This window comes from Pantherophis guttatus, chromosome 4 (genome assembly GCF_059756535.1).
Source record: "Pantherophis guttatus breed Tessera chromosome 4, ASM5975653v1, whole genome shotgun sequence".
NCBI lineage: Eukaryota > Metazoa > Chordata > Lepidosauria > Squamata > Colubridae > Pantherophis > Pantherophis guttatus.
The window spans coordinates 35,184,583-35,203,221 of NC_142066.1; the positions used below are offsets into that span (position 1 = coordinate 35,184,583).

At 41.5% G+C, this 18,639-nt stretch overlaps 1 protein-coding gene across 6 annotated transcripts in view; it reads right to left on the reverse strand.

Annotated features, from left to right (window-relative positions):
* Positions 1–1,179: 1,179 nt before the first annotated feature.
* The window catches only part of ARHGEF40 (Rho guanine nucleotide exchange factor 40), a 44,938-nt gene continuing 27,478 nt past the window's right edge, over positions 1,180–18,639 (reverse strand). For 2 of the 6 annotated variants that reach the window (XM_034423043.3, XM_087891932.1), the window contains exons 9-19: positions 14,901–15,028; positions 13,408–13,525; positions 11,553–12,151; positions 9,415–9,661; positions 7,292–7,378; positions 6,709–6,933; positions 6,251–6,412; positions 5,520–5,682; positions 4,548–4,700; positions 4,360–4,466; positions 1,180–2,983 (exon numbers count right to left, since the gene is read on the reverse strand). In XM_034423043.3, the coding sequence (XP_034278934.2) occupies positions 2,888–2,983; positions 4,360–4,466; positions 4,548–4,700; positions 5,520–5,682; positions 6,251–6,412; positions 6,709–6,933; positions 7,292–7,378; positions 9,415–9,661; positions 11,553–12,151; positions 13,408–13,525; positions 14,901–15,028 (2,085 nt within the window). In that variant the 3' untranslated portion in view covers positions 1,180–2,887. Of the gene's footprint in view, positions 2,984–3,742; positions 3,797–4,359; positions 4,467–4,547; positions 4,701–5,519; positions 5,683–6,250; positions 6,413–6,708; positions 6,934–7,291; positions 7,379–9,414; positions 9,662–11,552; positions 12,152–13,407; positions 13,526–14,900; positions 15,029–18,639 lie in introns of all 6 variants that reach the window. The other 4 variants (XM_087891930.1, XM_087891933.1, XM_087891929.1 and 1 more) reach the window with 3 other exon arrangements.

The following is an 18,639-nucleotide window of genomic DNA, read 5'->3' on the forward strand; positions in this document are numbered from 1 at the left end:
AAACCTTATTTCTCACTTTCCCATTTTGTTTAGAGAGGAATTATTTAGAGGAGAGGGAGCAGGACTACTCTCAATTATATGCTGCTGGTCCCCCCACTTAAGCATGAAGTATGGCCCAAATATGAAAGAGGGACAGAACGCCATCTGATTTTAGCAGCAAAAGGAAAGCCAGGGTAAGAATACTGAATCCTGTCCCTTATTCACTATCAATCACCATTGGAATTACTCAAAAACTCAAATTATGCATTCTTAATTGTATGTTAATAACCCAAATACTGTTTATATTTTAATACTAGCTGGGGAGCATGGAGGATGGGAGTCACTGGGACTAGATTACACAGGGAAAGACAAACAGCCTGAAGGGAAACAGTTCCAGTTGCTACCTGGAGAAACTTTTTTTTTCTCTATAGTTAATTGGAGAAATAGATGATTTTCATTGAAACTATAGCTCATTAAAAGATTAAACCTCCTTCATGTTGGTCCTATTGACTAGGTGGGTGTATTTCCTATTTACTTCCTAGACCTGTCTGTTGAGGGCTTTGAGCAAAGCAACAACACAGAAGTGATTTGCCACTGTCTTCCAGAATGTCCTTTGACTTCCCAGGCTTACCTATATCCCTGATACTTCCTGATAGTCCTTTCCAGGTTTCCTAACTAGATCTAAATTAGCTTAGCTTACTGTGATCAGCTAGATCTGAAATTTAAACCGAAAACAAAACAGTTACGAATGCAACTGGGGTAATCCTAGTGTGGCTCTTTTTAAAAGAAACTGTACACTAAAAGAATATTCAAGAAGATAGAAACAATTTGCAAGAGACAGTTTGTATGTGTCTCACCCATCAGTTGGCAGAGATTTAAGCATCCCATCTAGTTGCTCTTCAGGTTGCATCTTACAACTTTATGGACAGCATAGTGAGAAATTAAACTTCCTTGATGCCTCTTTAACAAGGTTTAAATTCAGCACCATTAATTTATGCTGGTCAAACATAAATGAGCACCAGGCCCATCCAAAAGTGGTTATAAACAAAATAAATAATTTGCTCCAAAAAGTATTATAGGCCCACCTCATTAATAGAAATTAATAGCAAAAGAGATACTTATATACTATTGCAACCCTTTCCAGTTTTGGGAACTGATAGCTCAGTATTTTAAAAAAGTAGAAGAGAAGTCATGGCACAATATATTTAGTGGCATTTATGGCAATATTCAAATGTCTACTAATACTGTTCAGTCTCAGTGCATTATACCAAAGTTATGAATTTATATTCTACATTACTTCTTGCATCTTCTTACAATTTGTTTGCTTTTGAAGGAATAATATCACAATAGATATGACCAATATTGAATTGCCCTTTGTTCCCACTGAAAATTATTAAGACAAGTGCAAGTATCTTAATATGGATTCACCTCAATGATTTTTATCACTTTTTCTATATGGGCATAAAAGAAAGTCCTATATTAAATTCCTAGAGGATATATAAAAAAGGGACAAATGCCAAATAACTCAACTTACCAAATTAAAAAAAAAACTTATCTGTATCCAGTAATACAGTCACATTGCTCCCCCACCTCAAAAATTAGAAACTCTTGCTCAATTCTAAATATAGCACCATTTGTACTTCTTTATAGATTACTTCCCTCAGTCAGAATTACAGTAAATTGCATGTAAAAATAACCAAACAAGTAAGCCAACTTTATGCTACAGGGAAAAGCAACCATTCCTCTTTCCCCAGTTTTTGATATTTTCACTCACACTGCAATAGATTTTCACATGGAAGTTGGCTTTGTACAAATTTTGTTCTTTAAACAAGGCATGGTGTTATATTATTTAATCATCTCAAAAATAATCTTGAAAATTAAATGTGTATGTTTGCAGTTCAAGGATCTCTTCCTTATGCTCAGGATAATCATGAAACAATGATTCTCATGTTTTTTCAAACTGCAAGAATGTAGGGGTGTAGCTTTAACTAAGTACTATTCATCAAAACTCCCTGCATAGAAATATTAACAAACAAAATAGATATCTAACATATCTTAACTCTCCTTGCCATGCCAGTTACTCTACAAAATAAGATGCAAAATAAAAAAACTCAAAATCCCAATATTAAATTGACAAGCACCTTTTTTGCATTCTAAAGTGGCACAGTCCCAGAAAAAATTTTATCTTGCGAAAGTCAATGACATTGTGCATACTGTACATCATTCTCACACTGTTGTTGTTGTTATTTTTCTGTTCTTGAGTAACTCACCTAAAGATATCTGATCCTATTTTAGAAGGGAGTACTTCTAAATATGACAATCGCATAACCCTCTCTGTAGCCCAGATGCCCTCTTTCTTCCTTTTATTCTAGAATTACCTTGAAGAAAGTTCAGAAAATGGATGCTGTAGTTGCCTATTGCAGCCTAGATTTTTTCTTTCAACACCCATTGAAGAGAGCAAAATACCAATCAATTTTAAGACTGAAGGTGTGACTGGAGATAGGGTAACCAATAAATGCACAGATCCATACACTCTGGGTATTACCACATTTGATGCTCAATAGAAGATGATTCAGCCCACCAAGTTCCCTTTTTCCCAGCAACTTTTAATTTGGGTGAACCTGGGAGTTCCCTAGTTGAACTTCCTTGCTTGATAGCCTCTCTTACTATCAATAGTGTGAGCTTGATCAAAACTTTCCAGGAAATTCACAATCCAAGAAAATGGCAGAAAAGGCACTCAATGAGTAGTAATCAGGCAGGACATGGAAATCCCACAGTAGGGTATGACCGATCTAGATGCTTCTATGGAGTGGTAGAAGAGCCATCAGGAAATGGGTAGGATTAAGTCACAATATTGTTGAATATGACCATCCATTTGTGTCCCAATCCCCAAGTTTCTGCAAGGATCTCAAACTGTCCTGTTCCCAGAATCCCTAGGAACTGAATCTTGCCGTCCTTGACTTCCTGGAGAAAAGAGTTTCCGATGCAGGCTCCACACCCAACGCTAAAAAGAAAAAGCAAATCAGACTCTAGAAATCCATCAAAATTTTAAATATGTCCTATTCCTCCCTATCAAGTATTCAATCCGCACATCTCTACTTTATATTTGAATCTTTAAAATTCATTCTGATCTTACAAAATTTAATATGAGGTTTAATTCTTAATACCATTATGCATTAAATAGTACTAACCAACATGCAATTAGAAAGCAGCACTTTACAGCACTTTTTTTTTAGTATCCTGTCCATAGCATTTCAGCTTGGTTGCTTTCTAACTTGATCTCCTGCAGATGTGTTTCATTTCTACTCTCATCAGCTCCAATCAGCATCAGCAAGAGATGATGAAACTCGCAGTCTACAATGATGGAAGGTATCAAGTTGTTCACTATGTTACAACAACTCTGCAAGATTGGTTCATATTTCATTATCCAGCTCACACTGTTAGCCATTATGTTAGCCAGCTCATAGATATTAGAGGAATTTTAAACAGCAATAGTGATATAAGGACAACTGCATGGCGATGGCACACAGGACAGAGAAGCTATAAGACGGTGGAACACAAAAGGAAGAGCACCTGGACACAGAATCACTCATTTAACAGGGATGAAGCAGACATCCTGAAGTATCCCTGTAATATAGACTGAAAGAAAGGCTCTTGGGAATATTATGTGCTGCAGCTTAGGGAAATGGGGATGGCAGTGAGCAGATACAATAACGAGTGGGAGGTTGCACAAAGGCAGAAAAGTTTGGCAGGGTGGCTGTACCTGGCCGCCCCAACCTCAGAGTGGGGTCACTGGTTCGCCGGCAATGCCAAAGCTCTGGCAAATAAAGAAAAAAACAGAAGCCATCAGGGATGGCCTAGTGAACCCTGGAGAGGAAGGGGTGGAATAACTGAATCATACTATTTGGCACACAAAACACATAACTCTTCAAATAACCAGAAGGGTACCAGTAACTGAAAGATGGTATTTTGTAACTTTGTGAAGGGACAGAAATGGCAATGGTAGGTGAAAAGACTTGGGGCACTCTTTCATTCAGGGCAGGTCACATTCTTAGTAATGATCTCTATAATCAACAGATTCAACTGCTAATAATTTCTCTGATTCACAGCATTTCACTCGCAGGCACTTCTCCCCAGGGAATGAGGGGGGTCACTTCTAGGGGATGTTGATTATAGTAATGAGACGTCTGGGTTGAGACCCTCCCTCTGTATGCCTTTGAACGCAAAGTTAATTTAAGTAGAATGCCAGTCCAGCACAATTTCCCTTTCCCCACATAAAGCCTGAAATAATAGTCAAGAAAAGGCATCATCAGATTAATGAAAGAACTCAAAATTACAAATCCTATCACCAAAAAACATTTCAACCCTGAATAAACTCACCGACTGATGGTGTCCTAAAGCAGAGCTGCTGCCAGGCAGTGAACTTCTCCCCTGCCTAAGTGGTTCATGGTGGCTTGGGGAGGCTCCCTCTGACCCAGAAGTGTGAGCTGAGAGGAACACAGAACACAGTTAAGCACCAGCAGAAGCAGCTACCAATCTCTTGAGAGGGTTGATAGAAGAATAGCTACCTCTCGGGATGGGCTTGACATCTAAGTCCCATTCCTCTTCCTCAAAGTGGCCAGGGAGTGACAAACCAGGAGGGGGACCAGGGCCAAGGCCCAGAGGAGCTAAGCGCTGAGAAGGGCAGGATGACAAGCTCATTGAGACACTTGGCTGGGCAGCTGAAGAAAAGTGAGAGGAGGGAAAAAAAAGAGAAACATCCAAGGCATTTTGATTCAGCACCCCTATCCTTAAGAAGACCTCTCCCTCCAGTATTTGTTCCCATCTCTTTAACAGAAAATGTTATTCCAACCACATTTTTGAGGCCTTTCTCCATCTTAAACTCATGTGGGCCAAACAAGGTGAGGGAGATGTTTTTTGGTCCACTCTTTGATTTCTGACTGCAGATAAAAAGGTTCTGAGATTAATCCACCTGTTTTCACTGCAGATCTAGTTCCACTCTTCCCTGCAAGTCTTATTTTGTGTATAGTAAAGGCAATAAGGCTTGCAGTTACTTAGAGTTAATGCATCAATGCACTGTCTGTTCCAGTCTGCTTGTTACTGCTTTTTTTCTTATCAGTTCTGAAGCAGCCAACTGCCTGAAATGTAAGGCCCCATCCACACACATGCAACTCCAACCCCCTCAAAAAAAGCAAATGGGAATGTATCAAGATTAGGCCGAACTAGAAATCCCAGTCATCATGATGCTAGGGATCAAATGACATCATCAAAAGTGTGCCATTGTTTCAAACCTCCTTGATCACACAAAGTAGCATTTGTTTTGTCTGACAGATCTAGTTTTTTAAACTTACTGGGATAATGACACTAGAAAACTCCACTGATTGTCTTTCAAAATAAAATTATTGTTAATCTTTGACATAGATTTTATGCAACTTTTTATCACTTTCTTTTCTTTCAAGAATAAAAGATTTTAAGAACCCGAACCCTCCCCCCAGTAAAACATTCCCCTATTGAGCTGACCATCTCAGGCATGCTCATACCTTGTCTCCAGAGTAGTTGGGCTATAATATTTGTCCACTGATGCTTGACTTCAGCAGAGGCTGCTTGCAATGTATAGGCCTGTCGGGATGATCCCCTTCCGAACCAAAGCTCAAAACGTAACCCACTAGAACCCACGCTCTCCGTTAACCCCATGGAAGCAGTCTATATGAAGACAGAGGAAACCACAGAAAATGTGGCAGTGTTCATAGTCAGATGCAATGTAATTTGATTTTCATTTAACTGTTCTGCAGCATCAATCAGTTATAATTTATGCAGTAAATCATTATTAAACACATTGCTCACTGCAATATAATGAACCAGATCTCTGAGTAAATATTGCGGCACCATCTGCAACAGGAAGTAAGTCTACATATACAGCTGAGAAATAGGTGATCCTGGAGAAAATGGACCCTTCTGGTTGGAAAGATCTTTCACCAAGAATTGAAATTTTATTCCCTGATGTCAGCTGAGTTATTGGTGACTTAATCAACCCCTTCCTTTCCCCGCTTTTTATTTTTCTCTCCAATCCTTTTTTCCACACTGCATTTGCAGTGGATTTCAGCTATTTGTCATGTGCAAGTCTGACAATTATGTCTATTTATTGAACGGATAATTAAAGCCATCTTATTCCAGACAATAATTTCATCAGTGTGGATTAAAATAGCCGCAAATTATACTTCTAGCCCCTAAAGCCTGGGAAAATATTATTCGAGATAATCCCTTTACCTACCTGCAAGACCAGTTTGCAGACATAGCCACCCTCAGCTCCTTTACATTTGGTAAAGAGTAGCAACTGTTCAAATAGGAAAACGTGCCGCTGGCATTTACGGCGTCCAGACAACAGAATGAGTTCACCACGGTGAAGCAATGTCCCTTGTTCAGACAGTTTCATCTGCAAAGGAACAGGAACATGCGTGAAACTAAGGTTGCCATTCCCTCCAGTTCTCAGAAGAGTGGGGAGATAGTTCCCCCAATTTTGCCCACCAGAATTTTTGTGTTTACTGTTAAGTATTTAGAGGTTTGCACAGTCCAAGAAGATAAAGAGTTTGGCAACAACACAGACCTTTGCAAGTGTCAGAAAAGATTAACCTGGTGGGTTTAGACAAGTGGCATAGAAGGAAACGGCACACGCACAGTAAGCAGCAGGAAAGATGCAGCACCATGTGATGGAAGCACCTTTGCACTCACCTCACAGCCTCGGATCTGCTCTATGGCCAGCAGATCTCTGCCTCGCTGCTTCTGTGCCTCCAGCAGCTGCTGGGCCTCCTGTAGGGCTTGGCGGTCAGGCCCCTGCTCGAGCTCACATTCATGTAGAAGTTCACCTAGGAAGCGCCGGTAGCGCTCCAGTTGTTCCAGAGGCACCTGCAAAGTGTATGCTATTTGTCCATCCTCGCGTGGCTCCATCAGACCTTTCTGCAGGAAGGAGAGGATAAAAGCAGAAGGCTAGAATGAAACACTAGAAACAAACCACTTGGGTATTACCTGTTATACCATCATTTCCTGGAAATCTCATAATCCAGATTTCTACAGTGAATGAAACTATACAAATGTCTCAAAGTCAAGCTTTTTGGGGGATGGCAAGCAGGCTGTGCATCATCAAACTCTCAATGCAACTATAAATATGCCAACCTCAGGGACACCTGAGCTAATGAGTAAAAAGGGCCTCTTATGAATAGTAGCAGTTTCTTTAGCAGTTGAGCGATTCATCCGGCCTTTCAAGATAGAAAGGGAAATTCCATTTCTGTCTGCCACGTGGCCGCAGCTCATTTACCTTGCCAGTGCTTCGAAGCAAAGCCAGGGCAGCCTGGAACTTGTGGTGATCTTTGGCATAGATTGCATACAGTTGCAGCTCTTCTCTCTGAAGGTAGGAAAGAGAGAGAGAGACAGCGAGAGACAGAGACTCTCTCATTCATCAGTGGAGCAACAGTCAGGCAAATTCCAGGAAAACTGGCTATTGGAACAGAGCAAAATCATCTCTCTAGCTTGTGGGACAACGTATGCTTGTTTTTTCCCTTATTCCTTCTTTATAACAGGACAAATGTTACCTCCAAGAAAGCTCAAAACAAGGGCTGCCATCTCTTTCTCTCAGCCTTGCTGCTTTTGAATTCCATGCATTAATTATGAAATTAACATTCCTTAACAATTTATTTCCAGGCTAATTAACTCTTGTCCTGATAATTTGTATTATCAGACTTGTAAAGGCGCAGGAGAAAACATTTTAATAAGGTGATAGGTTCTTTGAAAAAAAAGAGGTCTTTTCATTAATGGAGAGAAGCAAAAACTTTGTAGCAGGCATGTAGGTGACGGTTTCCTGTAGTAGAACAAGAAAACAAAGAACATGGAGAACACAAGGCCAAGTATAATTCTGACAAAACAGAAGGGCAACACTTGAATTGAAAGAGACTTTCCCAAACAACTGACCAGAAAGAAAGGCAGTTTGGCCATTATTGTGCTTTCTGAATAGCCTTTAAAAAACAAAGATTAAAAACCCCAATTTTTTAAAAAAGGGAGGGAGCTTTTATTTAGCTTTTTAAAGATGGACAGCCCTGCACTTACTTCAAACCAGACGGATATATCTCCAGGAACAGTGGCTATTTATCCTGCTGCTATATTGAAGATTGAGGTGGTTTACTTTTATCAGTTTGAGATAATTTATCCTAGCAATTCCCTCTGGATATAGAAAGCAACCAAAGGTTGGAGCTACCATATCTTGGATACAAAAGATACGATAGCCACTACATGGCAGCAAAGAGAGTCTTCTGTACTTCTTTGCAACCATCTATTATAGTGATTGGAGCTTTGCAGCCCAGATCTGGTAGCCCTATCAAAAGGTTAAAGATGGAAGAAAAGGAAAAAAAAAAAAAAAACAGAGAAGGAAGACTTGAAGTTGAAAGAGCAATGAAAGTCAATGTGATATTGGCAAACTACTTATGTACATGTAGTTCTCGATTTACAAGAACTATAAAAAGTTAACTTTAAAAGTTATTAAGTGAGCTTTGCCCCATTTTATAACCTTTCTTGTCACAGCTGTTTAAGTGAACATTGCAGTTGTTAAATTAGTAACAGTTATTAAGTGTATCTGGCTTCCCCATTGATTTTGCTTGTCAGAAAGTTATGAAAGATGATCACACGATCCCAGGACACTGCAACCATCATAAATATGAACCAGTTGCCAAGCATCCAATTTTTTCTCATGTGATCATGGAGGATTTTGCAATGATCATGTGAAAAGCTGTCTTAAATCACATTTTTCAGTGCCACTGTAACTTCAAACTGTCACTAAATTAATGGTTGTAAGTCAAGGACTGTTAGGATTCATGCTCTACTCAAAGGAGATTTTACTATTACTAAAGACATGTATGGGCATTTTGAAAGCCAAGGTGATTCACTGGACTGGCACCAGATCCACCTTGAGCTACCAATGTTGATTGGGCGACTGGATGAATCACTCTCCTCAATCCAACCTACCACCAGTTTTTGTGGGAAAAATAGGAAGCAATACTATATTCCCCATTTTCAGCTCTTATATAAAGGGGAGATATAAATTAACAAATAAATATTGTTGATTTTTAAAAGATGTGCCCCATACACAAAAGCTATTGGGAAGCTATGCTCCCTAAATGTTGGTATCACACCGACAGACTCTAAGTTATAGTGGTGAGAAAAGGCAACTCTATATGCTCAGAGGAAATCTCTGCTTCACTGCTACTTCACATATGCCAGAACATTAAAAAAAAAAAAGCCTTTCAGAACCAAGAGATGGTCATGTGGTTAAGGAAACTTTGCCAGTGGATGGGTGAGAAAGGAAGGAAAGAAGGGGGTGGAATTCTGATACAGGAAATGGGTCCCAGCATGCAGCAGGTGGAGTAGCAGCTGAGAAAAGGAAGCACTCACATGGCGCAGGAAGCAGCTGCCAGCGCATGACGGGTGGCTCATGCACCCCTCCAACTCGCTCAGGAGGCAGCTGGAATGGAAGGCCAGCAGCCGGTCCCGCGTGGCCCGGAGGGCACTGCCCAGGCATCTTAACTCGGCTGTCCAAGCTTGTCCCCCGGGCTCCTGAGACAAAGAGAGGGGCTGGGTAAGGGCACCCACGTACTCCCGCTCACACTCCAGCAGCTCAACCAAAAGCTGTTGTTGGACCCTGAGGAGAAAGAGGGAGGAATGGTTACATTCAAAGTCACTCAGCTGTACTTGAACCATCTGGTGACAGCCAAGTCTATGAAGCGAGGAATGTTATAACACATCTGGCAACAGAACTTCAGTACAAGGGTTATCAGCTGCTTCTGTCCCAGACTGCTCCTCCCCCCACCAAAAAACGTTATGTGTTTTGAACCATGCTGCAGATCTATAAATGTATAATTTCATTTTAATTTGTGTGATTCTGGTTCAAGGTGCCTCCAGATTCTTTTATATATTTAAAATATATATACTGTATCACCTGTCATATGGTATTCCGTACAGTGTTTCTCTACTGCGCAAAATTTAAAATGCATTTGATCGCACTGGGATGTATATACATAATAAAGCAATGCATTCAGAGAAGAGACTTCAAATCTTGCACAAGTATAATACCTCACTGCTATGCATTAAAGCAGCTCATCATTTTTCAGACTCCTGTGCCAGAATGGGAAAAAGATGTAGTTGCTTTAAGATTAGCAATGTCAGCTCTTTAAGATAACAGCATACTTTTTTTTAGGTTTGTGTAGAAATCTAAAATATAACTAGTTGCTTTAAAGAATAGCAGAGAGGTGCTGCTTTCACCAATACTTTTCTAAACATGCACAGTCCTAAAGCAGAATAGGAACACACAAGAAGACCAGGAAATAGTATAAAGGATAGTACTGTAAGATGTTTGTTACGTTATGATGTGGCTGACCAGTGTGCTAGTAGATTAGCTATTGACAATGGATTTTGGTCACCACAGAATTGGCAGTGAAGGGTAGCTTATCTTGTCTCTCAAGGACAACTCAGTATCAACTCTGCAGACCAAGCTTCCACAAAAACGTGTTAATAATCAAATCTATGACAATGAGCTTTTCAGAGGAGTTTTTTTAGAGGACCTGGCTCTATGTAAATGATAGAAGAAATCACTTAGAGCATGAAATCCAACTCCCTACTTAATGCTAGAATCCAAATTTAAGCCTTTTTGAAAGATAGTTGTCTAGCCTTTGCTTGAACATATTTGGGAAGTGGAATTCACCATTTTTCTGGGCAATTGTTTCTGCTTGAGCTATTCTATTAGGCAGTTTTTCTCTAACATTCAATTGGAATCCGCCTTATGAGTTGAATTCATTATTTGGTATCCTGCATTCAGGACTGATGGAGAATAGGTCTTAAGTTTTCTTTGGTGTGATAATCCTTTCAAGTTATTCTTTCATGCTAGCCTACTCTCCCCCCCCCCCTTATACTTCTCAAGGCTAAACATTTCCAATTCCTTCAATGTCTCTTCATAAGACTTTATTTGAATTCCCTGAAGAACCTCACTGCTCTTACCTGAATGTGTTCCAGTGTGTCTGTTTCTTAAAGTGTGGTGCCCAGAGCTGGATACAATACCTGAAGCCTGACTAATACAAAGCAAAGTGATGTTCATATTGAGGTGAAAAGAACCATTTAGCCCACCAAGGTCAACTCCAGTGCTCAGTGCAGGAATCCAAGTAAAACCTCCCCAACAAATATTTTTCAGGCTCTTGTCTGAGAACATCCAGCACAAGGAAGCTCTCTAGGTAATTGGTTCCACTGTGGAATTGCTCTTATTGTCTGAGAATTCCCTAATAATCAGTCGAAATCTTGCTCCCTGCAGCTTAAAAGCCATTATTATACTATTGTCTGAGGTGACAAAGAACCGGTCCTGAAGGGAAGAAGTCATTGAAAGTTTCTGTTCTGGTATCAGAATGTCTTGAATCAAACCTTCTAATTATTCTTTTTTTTTTAAATGAAGCCTTCAGGCAATCAGCAACTTTTTAATCCTACCATTCTGTTATGGAACAGCTAAGCAAAAAAATAGTCACAAATTCTGTTGCTCTCTTACTCACCCAAGGCAACGCCTTCTTTCCATGCAAGGTGTGGCCCCCCATGGTGCTTCAGCAACATGAGTTCTACTGCGTCCCAACAGTACATGTTCACGGGGAGAACAGCTCCTGTCTGCTAGTTCCCGGCTGCTTACTTCCAGACCACGTATATGAACGCTAGGGCGCCCCGGATCACTCAAGGCTCGTAATGCCAGGTTATTAGCTGGAGATGCAGGTGTTTTAGAAGTGTTGAGAGGCCCATGGCTTTTCTTCCTGCTGTCTAGGGCATTGCTTCGGGCAGGAGAACAGCAAGGGGAGCCCTTGGGACTGGTAAGTGGCTGGAAGAGAGAAGTTAAACTGCAAGAGGAACCAAACTTGGCCCCAAGCAACAAGCCATGTTTAGGTGAAGAAGAAGCACTGATGCTGCATGCACGGGCTCGCGCTCGGGGAATAGAACTGTCTTCAGGCGTGACCTGTGACTTCCCTGAAGATCTAGGGTTTTGTAATAGTTTTTTCTCCAAGGATGTTCCTTCAGCTAGCCCCTCAGCTGGTTTCTCACCCTTTCTCTTCTTTTCTACACTGCTGTCACCAGACTGAAGGCATGTTTTGCCTTCCTGCTGAACCTATGGAGAAAGAGAGATTAGAGGGGAAAAAAGGAAAAGGCAACCATGATCAATCCCAGATGTTGCCTTCACTGTTTCTTTTAGCCAATTTACTAATCAATTGAAATATGTACCCATGTTTCACCAAAGAGAAGGCCGGGTCTTATTTTCTTGAAAATAACAGCTAACACCTTCTTTTTGGAAGGTTCTAATTATTGACTCACTTCGCAGTGGTGGCACTGACAGGTCCAACTTCTGTAGCCGCTTGCCGCCACTTGCACGCATTGCCCCGACCTCCATTTCACCTTCAGATGCCTGCCACAGGATCGATCCGGAGCTCTTGTTATCAGCTGCAGATGTCTTCTGACAGGCATTTGAAGGCAAAACAGCGGCCAGGGCGATGTGTGCGAGTGGTCATAGAAGTGGTCATAGAAGAAGTGGTCATAGAAGAAGCTGAGGCAGGTGTCGGGGTGTGCGAGGCCTGGTAAGTAGGGCAGTTCCATCCACCACCCCATTCCCAACTTAGCTTATTTTTTACCTGTGTGCCTGGTCCTGCCCCCTGAACCCAGGGATTGGCAGGGTCTTAATTAGGGCTAATTTTGTGGGTGGGGCTTAATTTGATTACATGTACTCAAAAACGTGATAGGCCTTCTTTTCAAGGAGGGTCGTCTTTTTGGAGAAACAGTAAAGTGTCCCCCTTTGAACCAGGAGCCTTCCAGCTTTGTGGTCTGCATTTTCCAGGATAGTTAGCAATGGCTGGAACTAGCAAAGGCTGATTTAAAAAATTTTTCAGCTTCTGAGGAAGGCTGAAATCATTACATTCTACCACTGTGGCATTTCTGCCATCACTGGGAACACCTATCCTCAGTCACTAACTCCTACATAGCTTCTTTTCCTCAGTCACCTAACTCCCAACTCCACAGAGCCACTTTACCTCCCACTCATTTCAAGTCTAAAGAAAATTAGGCTTTTGAGGTGACAGTTTCCACAGCCATTCATTTCATTCAACAATCCCTAGCAAGAAGGCTCAGGATTTCAAGAAACGTTAAGTCTTGACTGCTCATGAGTGTATTACCAAGATTATTTTTTTAAAAAAAAGGAGGAAAGGAAAGCTTTGGTCCTAGAGTCCACTCCATTTGGGGAGAATAACTGCCTAGCTTCATTTTTTTTAAAGCTCCTATAGTGGATACAAACTTTAAGTCTAATTATTTCTTTTGCTTAAAGACATCCAGTACAGCCAACTCTTCCCAGAGAAACAAATCTTAGTAATTAATTACCTGTATGTTTTTCTTCTTCTGCTGCAATAACTCAAGACACCGGTTGCTGAGTTGGACAAGTCCATGAAGGGCTTCATCCACTTCTTGATAGAGCCTTGTGGCATCCACAGCTTGATTACTACAAGATGGAGAAAATATTACTTTGGGGCAACACAACTTTAAAAAGAGCATTAGCTCAAAAGAGACAAATTAATCCCCGACAGAACCCATTTGGACATAATGAATTTCCAAATGCTGATGAACTACAATTCTCAGCAGTTCTCACCAGACTCTCCAATGTATCCTAGGAATTACAATTCACGAACAGTTGGATGGAGGGATGCCAACTGCCCATCGTTTGTGTTTTAAAGGGCAAATGTGAGAAGAATATTTTTTAAAAAGTTTTTAGATAAACATCTAGCAAGAGTTATCTAAATAATTCTTCATTAACTATGAAGAACAAAGGCGAAGGATAGGGAATTGGCTAGAAATTCAACATATTTCTAGGCTGGAGTGCTGGGTGCTTACAAGGGTGTTTTGTAGTTTTTTATTTTTTTTTCTGAAGGCTTAAAACAAGGCAAATATTGCCTTTCCACATCCCTTCTTAAACTTTAGGAAGAAACTGCAGTATTCTGCTAATGTATATAATACCTTCTTAATGGACTTTCAAAAAAACCTTGTTTTTCATAGGAAAAGAATTTCTGTAACGGCCCTATTAAGATAAGAAGCAAAGGAGTATATCCCACAACAGAGACATAGGTGGAGAAATATTCAGATAAAATATAATTAGTACTTCAGCCGACTTACCATGGTGGCTATACTCATGTAACCAAGAAATTGTTTTCATTATAATAGCAAGTTATCAAACTCTTATTCCAGCCTACACATAAAGCAGCCAATACAATCACCTCCTGATATCACTTTATTATACAAATTTACAGCACAGGAGAGCTCACTGTAGAACAGTGAAGAGTACTTAAGAGTTGTTGGGATTTTTTCATCCACAGGTAATTTTACATACCTTAGATAACCCAAAAGGAATGTGGAATGTTTTAGAAAAGGAGGCAAAGAGCATCTGCACTATTGCTGTACAAGTAGTCCTTGGCTTACGACCACAGTTGAGCCCAAAATTTATGCTGCTAAGTGAAACATTTGTAAAGTGAGTTTTGCCCCATTTGTGACCTTTATTCCCCCCAGTTGTTAAGTGAATTATTACAGTTATTAAGTTAGGAACGTTTTGTTAAGTAAATCTGGCTTCTCCGTTGACTTTGCTTGTCAGAAGGTCACAAAAGCTGATCACGTGACCCTGGGCCACTGCAACGGTCATAAATAGGAACCAGCTGCCAAGCATTCAAGTTTTGATCACGTGACCATGGGGATGCTGCAACAGTTGTTAAAAATTTATGTGAAAAATGATGTCACTTTTTTCAGTGCCATTGTAACTTTGAATGGTCACTAAATGAACTGTTGTATGTCGAGTACTACCTGTATTATCTTCTCAAACTGGTGCTCACCTGCAGGGTCCTGATGGGGGTAGCCGTGCCAGCAAGGAGCCTCCCCGGCGCTGGAGCTCCAGTAAACGAGGCTCTGAAAGCAATTTCTGCATAGTGTCCTGGTGCAAAGTGATTTGAGTTGACAGTTCCTACAAAGATAAAAAGCTACAGATGATAACAAAGCAAAGGGTAATAGACAGGGTCAACAAAATGAATGTGCTCCCAGAAAGACTGATAGGGAAAATTTACAAGCCACTGTAAAAGAAACCCACTGCTTTGTACATTCTATGCTTTAAAGATTTATGACTTTGCCGTAGTTGTATTATTTAGCTTGTTTCTTTTGGTCACAGCGGACATCTATACAAATTCCACTTGGAAAACTATTTCCAATGAATGACCTAGTTCTTATGAGTAAAGACTTATTTTTACTGAGATGGTAAACATTCGTTGGCTTGTACCACTTCTAATTGAAAATGTGGCTCTTAGTACTGGCTGCCTCTTCACCATAAATAAAAATAGTCCTTTCTTTAAGAAACCTGGAAGATGCCAGACATCTTTATTCTGTTTCTTTGAAGAATGTACCACGTGATTCTTAACCGTAAAAGGCAGCCCGGTGACTCTGGGCTACTCACACTCTCAGCCCAACCCAACTCACAAGGTTGTTATGGGGAAAATAGGAGGACAAAGTTGTGTTGGATATGTTTGCTACCTTGAGTTATTTGTAAAAATAATAAAGGTGGAGTACAATAAATAAGCGCAGGAATAAATAAATCTTGTGGTCTAAAGTGGTACAGCTCAGCAACTCTCTTAACTACTTCTGTGACAACTGGTTTGAACTTATGAATGTGGAAATATATTGGTGAGGCTCTACAGAGACTAGCTACAGAAGATCTTAGAAATTTTTTTTTCTGGTGGGGCAGATGGAGCTTTTTTAGAGTCATCAGATTTTTATTAGGATTCAATGCAGAATAAGTGAAGTATGTGCAAGATTATTAGGAATGATTCCAATTATCTGCTCTGTCCAGTTTTGGATGCTCATTGCAACTGTCATGTGAGTAATCAGGCTGATAGGACGTGACAAGCTAAATACAAGTGTACTATCTGCAACACAGACATTATATCATTTACCAGTCTGATAAGAAGAGGAATTGGATAATAAATAAAATAGGAAGAAGGGGAAAAGAAAAGAAAGTACTGGAAGGATAAAATGAGCAAAAGGAAGGTGTTCTCTAAGGCAGATGTCCCCAAGCCCCAGGCCATGGACCAGTACTAGGACCAGTGCTAGGAACCGAGTCGTGCAAGCAGCAAGTGAGAAAGCAAAGCTTCATCTGCTCATGTGCAGGATTTAGGTTGCAGATGAAACCATTCCCCCCTACCATCTGTGGAAAAATTGTCTTCCATGAAGCTGGTCCCTGGTACCAGAAAGGTTGGGGACCGCTGCTCTAAGGAGTATATGTGTGAGACCCAAGAGCAGTTTTCCTAGGACCTCATACCTAGCAGCACCATTGAATGTAAATGATTTACAATAGGCTACAGTACAATTTTATTCAGAAATGAGGTTCACTATGTTCAGCATGACTTGCTTTAAGGTAATATGAATCCGGTTGCAAGACCAAGAATTTATGATATATTTATCAATTTGTAAGAGCAAACCCTACTCCGTACTAGCACTGATGATGTTACCTAGTTTGGTAATGAAAACAGAAAAAAAAAGAAAAGACCCAAACTCAGAAGGCCCCAAGGGCCCCACAATTCAACCCTGATTTATTTATTTATTTATTTTATGCAATTTATATGCCGCCCTATCTTCGAGGACTCAGGGTGGCTCACAACAGTAAAAAGCATAATTCCTATTAAAACGATATAGAGTTAAAACCCAGTTTAAAACAGTTTAAAATTCATTAAACCCCCCCCCCCCCCATCAGTCCAGGCTACGGAACAACCAGGTCTTCAACTCGCGGCGGAACAAGCGAAGGTCAGGGGCCATCCGGAGCTCCAACAGAAGTTGGTTCCAGAGGGTGGGTGCGCCCACAGAGAAAGCTCTCTCCCTGGGGGTCGCCAGCCGACACTGTCTGGCCGACGGCACCCTGAGGAGGCCCTGTCTGTGGGAACGCACCGGGCGATTGGGGATTGTTGCTGGCTGCAGGGGGTCCGACAGGCATCCCGGGCCTAGGCCATGAAGGGCTTTATAGGTGATAACCAGCACCTTGAACCTCACCCAAAGGGCAACCGGTAACCAATGAAGCCATGCAGGAGGGGTGTAACATGGGAGTGTCGGGGCGCTCCCATCACAACCCGCATGGCTGCATTCTGGACTAGCTGAAGCCTTCGAGTGGTCTTCAAGGGCAGCCCTAGGTAGAGAGCACTGCAGTAGTCAAGACGGGAGGTGACCAGCGCATGAGTAACAGTGCATAGGGCATCTTGGTCCAAGTAAGGGCGCAACTGTCGCACAAGGCGAACCTGGGCAAATGCCCCCCTGGTCACGGTCATCACATGGTCTTCCAGAGACAACCGTGAATCCAGGAGGACTCCCAAGTTGCGGGCCCTATCCACAGGGGGTAACACCTCACCCCGATGGTCAACGATGGAACATCTCGATCAGAACAAGATGCCAGTACCCACAGCCATTCAGTCTTGGCAGGGTTGAGTCGAAGCCTGTTCCTCCCCATCCAGGTCCCTACCGCTTCCAGGCAATGGGACATCACGTCGAGGGCATCACTGGGCTGGTTTGGGGTGGATATAAAAAGCTGTGTATCATCAGCGTACTGATGATACTGCACCCCAAAAACACGGATGATCTTCCCAAGCGGCTTCATATAGATGTTGAACAGGAGAGGTGAGAAACCGACCCCTGGGGCACCCCACAAGTGAGGGGCCTCATAGCCGACCTCTTCCCCCGCCAACACCGCTTGCATACGGCCCGAGAGATAGGAGGAGAACCACTGTAGAACAGTGCCTCCCACTCCCAACCCCTCGAGCCGTTGCAGCAAGATACCATGGTCGATGGTATCAAACGCTGCTGAAAGATCCAAGAGGACCAGAACAGAGGAATATCCCCTGTCCTGAGCCCTCCAAAGATCATCCACCAGTACGACCAATTATGTCTCCGTGCTGTACCTCGGCCTGAAACCCGATTGGTACAGATCCAGGTAGTCTGTATCCTCCAGGGCCAATGGGAGCTGCCATGCCACCACCCTCTCAACAACCTTCGTTACAAAGCGAAGGTTGGAGACCGGATGAAAGTTATCCAATATAGTTGGATCCAAGACAGGTTTCTTGAGGAGGGGTCTCACCACCGCCTCTTTCAGGGCAGCAGGGAAGATCCCCTCATCCAAGGATGCCATTGTTAGTGCCTGGATCCAATCGCATGTCACCTCACGGGCCGCATAAGCTAGCCAGGAGGGACACAAGTCCAGTACACACGTGGTGGCACTCAACTTTCCCATGATCCTGTTTACAAATATTCTTTACAAATATTTACAAATATTCTCTTCTATTGGTATTTATCATAAAGTCATAAGCAGATACATGTATACATTCAGAAATCCATACAACTTATTGTGTATCATTAAAATGAGTACTTGTACTGTTTCTCATTTTTCATATACTTTTGCCTACTTTTAGTAAAAAAACACACAGCCTACCACAAATACACATATTGCTGATTTCAAATAACTCAAACTCCTGCTAAAATGTCTTTGTTTAAAAATTCAGATGCTTAATTATTGTGTCACCATAAAGAGAATTAAAACAATCTTCC